This window comes from Sinocyclocheilus grahami, unplaced genomic scaffold (assembly GCF_001515645.1).
Source record: "Sinocyclocheilus grahami isolate Dianchi unplaced genomic scaffold, SAMN03320097.WGS_v1.1 scaffold1556.1, whole genome shotgun sequence".
In the NCBI taxonomy this organism is placed as follows: Eukaryota; Metazoa; Chordata; class Actinopteri; order Cypriniformes; family Cyprinidae; genus Sinocyclocheilus; species Sinocyclocheilus grahami.
The window spans coordinates 95,118-100,168 of record NW_015506735.1 but is presented as its reverse complement, the minus strand read 5'-3'; the positions used below and the strand labels follow the sequence as shown (position 1 = coordinate 100,168).

Sequence of the window (5,051 nt, the reverse complement as noted above, 5' to 3'; positions counted from 1 at the left end):
CACATTTCAGTTCAAACAACTTGTAAAAGTGCATGTAGCATACTATGACCCCTTTAAAAAAATGTCATTACATTATTTTTAACAACTAAGCTTTTGATTATTTATAACGTTTTATTAAAGAAGAAATTTTCACAGAATGATTTCGGTAAAGTGGTGCCCCCCTATGTGTGGCGCCCCTATGCACTGCTTATACTGCATACCCCGTTTTTGTGCCACTGACCAGAACAACAGCAGCAGCGGCAGCAGCCACACCCACCAGAGCAGTGACGACCAATTGGATCACAGCTTCAGTAGAACCACAGCAGTGGACAGAGTCTGAGGAATAAAAACATGAAACACGAGTTCAGCTCAGTCAATAACGTTAAATATCGGTTACAGCTGTTTTATTTGTCATAGATTTAAAGTAGATTGAATTAAATATGCTGTAGTAACATTTCAATTTATAATCTCAATATGGCAATTTATTTTTTTAAATAAATTAAATCATTTATTATTTATTTAAAAACGATTAAATCATTATCACATTCAAGATTTATTTTGAACTTATGTCAGATTGTTTGTAAAATGCTGTAAATTTGACCAATTATGGTTCCTGTTGAGATTTCTTTACTTTTCAATAGTTTTGAAAAAGAGGAATAAAGCCCAGAATGCAGAGAGCGATTTATTTAGCGATACTAAGCAGCTAATTATTTATCTTTTACAGGAAGAATAAAAGTTACGCCTTCTTTCTTTGCGTGAACATTTGGGCGTTATGCAAATCTTCCCACATCGTGACGTAGACATGTGGGGGCGTGTTAGAACGAGCCGTTTTAGGTAGGCGTGGCTGACTCAACTTTTATAAAGAATATCTCTTTGGATTTGAGACTCTAGTCTTTGCAACTTTACAGATCTTCTTTATGCACCAAGAGCTTGTAACACTCCAAAGAGAAAGGAAAAATTTAAATCGCATCATATGACCCCTTTAATAAATACATGAATGGGAAATATTGATTTGACTTTAAATTATTTTATAACTGTATATATTCTGCGAACATTTGTAATGTCAAAACCAAGTGTGTCGCATGAGAGAAAAGTGAAGCCAGGGTGTCTCGATCGCCCCTGGTGACTGGCTGCAGAATAGGTCATAAACCCCGCCCTCCCCATGTAATCTAATGGGACGTGAGACAAACTAAATTATCAATTTACACTTCAAATTAATTTTTTCCAAAGATGGTTTCATTTATTTTAGGTAGTTCTTAACATGCTGATGTATGTACAAGTGTGTAACAATTTAGCTTTTGACTAGTTATTTGATGCTATAAAAATAGGGTGTGGTGTCATGATTATGAGCTTGTGATTGGATCTTCGGGAGTTTGGGCGGGACTTTGATTCCATGGCTCCACCTCACGATCACTACTGAGCAGACCCAAATTACTCCAATTTACATAATTTTCCCAAAATGACAGCGGCCATACTGAGAATGTTTTGGCTTCACTTTTCTATAGTGGAAGGAAGTGGACATAGTCATCCATATTTTTTTTAAGTCTATTGTCAAAACAAATGGCTTAACAAGGCTACAATACTCAATATTAATACTGAAGTAATAACTGAGACACAAGATGGCGGCAGATGCTTTTGTATGAATCAAGAGTGCGCGAGTCCGTGCCTGAACCAAATATGCGGTCTGAAAAAACAGTATGGACAACAGTGATTATTAGGAAATACTTGAATAAAGCGATTGACCAATCAGAATAGAGTATTCCACAAAGCCGCGTAATAAACGCTAGTATCAGCTCTGCTGTACCTGAACATGTGAGACAGAGTTGAGTGATGTCCAGATGTTGAGTCTGGCTGCTGATGGGATTGTTGAGCACACAGCTGTAGCTGTTTTTCTCCTGATATTCCACCTCCAGAGGTAGAGAGAGACTGATGCTGAGATCAGACACACTGATGCTGGACAATAAACTGTTTCCTTTGTACCAGGAGAGACTCACATGACCCACATTCACCACTGAACACACCAATGAACAATATAATGATAAAGAACAGTTTGAAGAGTTACTGCTGATGACAGGAACCGACAGACGAGCTGAAAACATAAGAAATATGACCAAATTTAATCATCAGTCTTATTTTCGGTTCAAAGTGTTCAAGAGTCTGTAATCTCAAACTGTAAAAAGATTTTATTTGAAGGACAAGACAAATCATCTCTACTCACCATAGACAGAAACTCTGAATGCTTTTGATGACAGTTTTCCTCCAGTTATCTCTAGTTTATAATGTCCAGTGTGTTCAGTTGTGATGTTTGTGATGGTCAGAGATCCGGTTTGATTGTCCAGCTTCAGTCTGTCTCTGAATCTCCCAAATGCACAATTAAATGTGGAGAAGATTACAGCAGCTCTGTTGATTTCACACTTTTTTGTTTCCCACTCCCACAGAATATCATTTTTGTTCATTTCAGTTCGACCAGTGTTTCGAGTAACAGAGTCTCCCTCCGTCACTGATATATTTTCTACATCACAAATACACAGAAACAGGGTTATTTTAATAAACTTTATGATGGTTTATTAAAATAATTAGCTTGGCATTTAAATTTCACTTTAAAATGTAAACCAGTGAAACTCACTATAGACAGTGAGAATAAAACTTATCCTCATCCTCACTTATCCTCAAAATTCTCCACAAAATAATCTGCTCACATCACCCCTATTCCATTTAATCTTCACTGGTTGCCTGTATCTATTCATGTGCAATACAAAATTATTCCGCTCACCTTTAAAGCACTCAAAGGTCTTGCTCCCTCCTATCTTTCTGACCTACTCAATTCTTATATTCCGTCTCGCTCACTCCGTTCTTCTAGTTTAGAACTTCTTTGTGTGCCTAGGTTCCGCCTATCTTCAATGGGCGGCAGGTCCTTTTCTGTCACTGCTCCCAGACTTTGGAATTCACTTCCCCTGGCACGCAGAACAGTCACCTCTTTCAGTGAATTTAAATCAAAGCTTAAAACATATTTGTTTAATCAACACTAAATAGCATTGTGTATTTGTTTTCTTTTTTATGTCTTTATTACATAATCTGTTATATGCAACTGCATTATTTGTTACGGAGTTGGGCAAATGTCCAATGTCCACTTAAATTGTTATTTTGTAATGAGTATTTGTTGTATTGGTGTACCTTGTAAAGCATTCTTGAGCCTGGGAAAGGCGCTAAATAAATGAAACATATTATTATTATTATTATTGGTCTGTTGTTCTGTAATTCATAATGTCCAGCATGTTTTATTGTGGTGTTTGTGATGGTCAGAGATCTGGTTTGATTGTCCAGCTTCAGTCGGTCTCTGAATCTCCCGTCAAGAACATCATCATATACTGTCATGCTGCCGGTCGTTATATTGACTTCAGCTATCAAATATTTCCCAAACCACCACTGAATCCAATCATCCTGCTTTATTTGAGTAAAATAAGTGTTTAGAGTGACAGATTCTCCTTCCATCACTGACTCTGGTGCCAGTACTATAGCACCAAACACTCCTGAAGAACAGAGTTTATCACAGATCAAAATCACTTGATTGGTTGATGAAGCTCGACTAAAATACTTTTAATAATTTAAATGTGAAGTAAAACTCACCAACCAGACACCACAAACACATCCAGAACAAAACTAATTTAAGAAGCATTTTCTTCATCGGTTCATGATAGTGATGCTTAACAGTGTCTGAAAACACTCTGAAACACGACTGAAGAACTGATATTTATCTGGTTGAATCCTCCCTCAACAGGATTCGACCTGCATCAGTTTGTTTTATCAGAGGAAGTCATGAAAATGAACAAGATTTTGCTGACCTTACATTTTCAAATGAATTCCAGCCCTGTATGAAAACTAATAGCAGAAACCTGAAATGTTGCATGAGTGTTGTATTAGATATCCATGATATATTCATCACCTTTAGTGTCAATTTCCCACATTTAATCAATAAATTCAATTAGAATAACACAACTCTACAGGACTGTTATTAATCAAATAAATTCAGCAGCAACAAAATCCATCTTATCGCGACACATACACATGCTCTGAATGTAAACAAGGCACAGCACATGCGTGTTCTACATCAGTAACAACACACGCATGCGTTATGCTCAGAACAAATCATGCCCATGCGTCGTGATACTCTCCAAAATAGTGCTATAGGGTGACACGGAGGAGACAAATTGTTGAGTAAAGTCGTTCTTTTTTTTTTGCACAAGAAGTATTCTCATAGTTTCATAAATTTACGGATGAACCACTGATGTCACATGGATTCTTTTAACGATGTCCTTGCTATGTTTCTGTGCCTTGATCGTGGTAGTATCCTTGCTGTCTATGGGAGTGTCAGAGAGCTCTCGGATTCCATAAAAAATTATCTTAATTTGTGTTCCGAAGATGAACGAAGGTCTTACGGGTTTGGAACGACATGAGGGTGAGTAATTAATGACAGAATTTAAATTTTTTGCGTGAACTAACCCTTTAATGCTGAGATTCTAACAAACAAAGAAAGTTCAGATTTCAGTATTTAAGGGAAGATTTAAAAACCAGTAATCAAACATCCTGTTCAGCTCTTCTAGATCTGATGTCATAAACCAGAACAGCAACAGCGGCGAAAGCAGCCACGCCCACCAGAGCAGTGACGACCAATCGGATCACAGCTTCAGTAGAACCACAGCAGTGGACAGAGTCTGAGGAATAAAAACATCAAACTTAGATCAGGGGTGTATTCCAGAAAGCACGGTTAACTTACCATCAGCTAAACCCTGAACTCTCGGTTGATTAACCCCAAACCTTGCTTACTTGAGGTATGTGGTTCCAAAAACGCATCCGGGAGTAAGTTCATTCAACACAGAGTATGTTCCTGGTTAAGATTCAAGACATTCTCAACAGAGTGACGAATCGACGAGTCACAATGGAAATGGATTCTAAGAAAAAGTGTGCCATGCTGTTTCTTTCTTCTTCTTTTGTTCAATGCTCGTTTACATGCTTAGTGCATATCACCAACTAATTGATGGTTGTGCAATCATTTTTCTTTTTTTTCTGTTTAA

General features: G+C 37.4%; 1 protein-coding gene across 1 annotated transcript in view; it reads right to left on the bottom strand.

Annotated features, from left to right (window-relative positions):
- The window catches only part of LOC107571165 (SLAM family member 9-like), a 7,143-nt gene extending 2,844 nt beyond the window's left edge, over nucleotides 1–4,299 (bottom strand). Inside the window, exons 1-4 of the mRNA XM_016257451.1 lie at nucleotides 3,909–4,299; nucleotides 2,198–2,391; nucleotides 1,784–2,068; nucleotides 238–315 (exon numbers count right to left, since the gene is read on the bottom strand). Coding sequence (XP_016112937.1) covers nucleotides 238–315; nucleotides 1,784–2,068; nucleotides 2,198–2,391; nucleotides 3,909–3,919 — 568 coding nt within the window. The 5' untranslated portion in view covers nucleotides 3,920–4,299. The remainder of the gene's footprint in view (nucleotides 1–237; nucleotides 316–1,783; nucleotides 2,069–2,197; nucleotides 2,392–3,908) is intronic.
- Nucleotides 4,300–5,051: the final 752 nt, after the last annotated feature.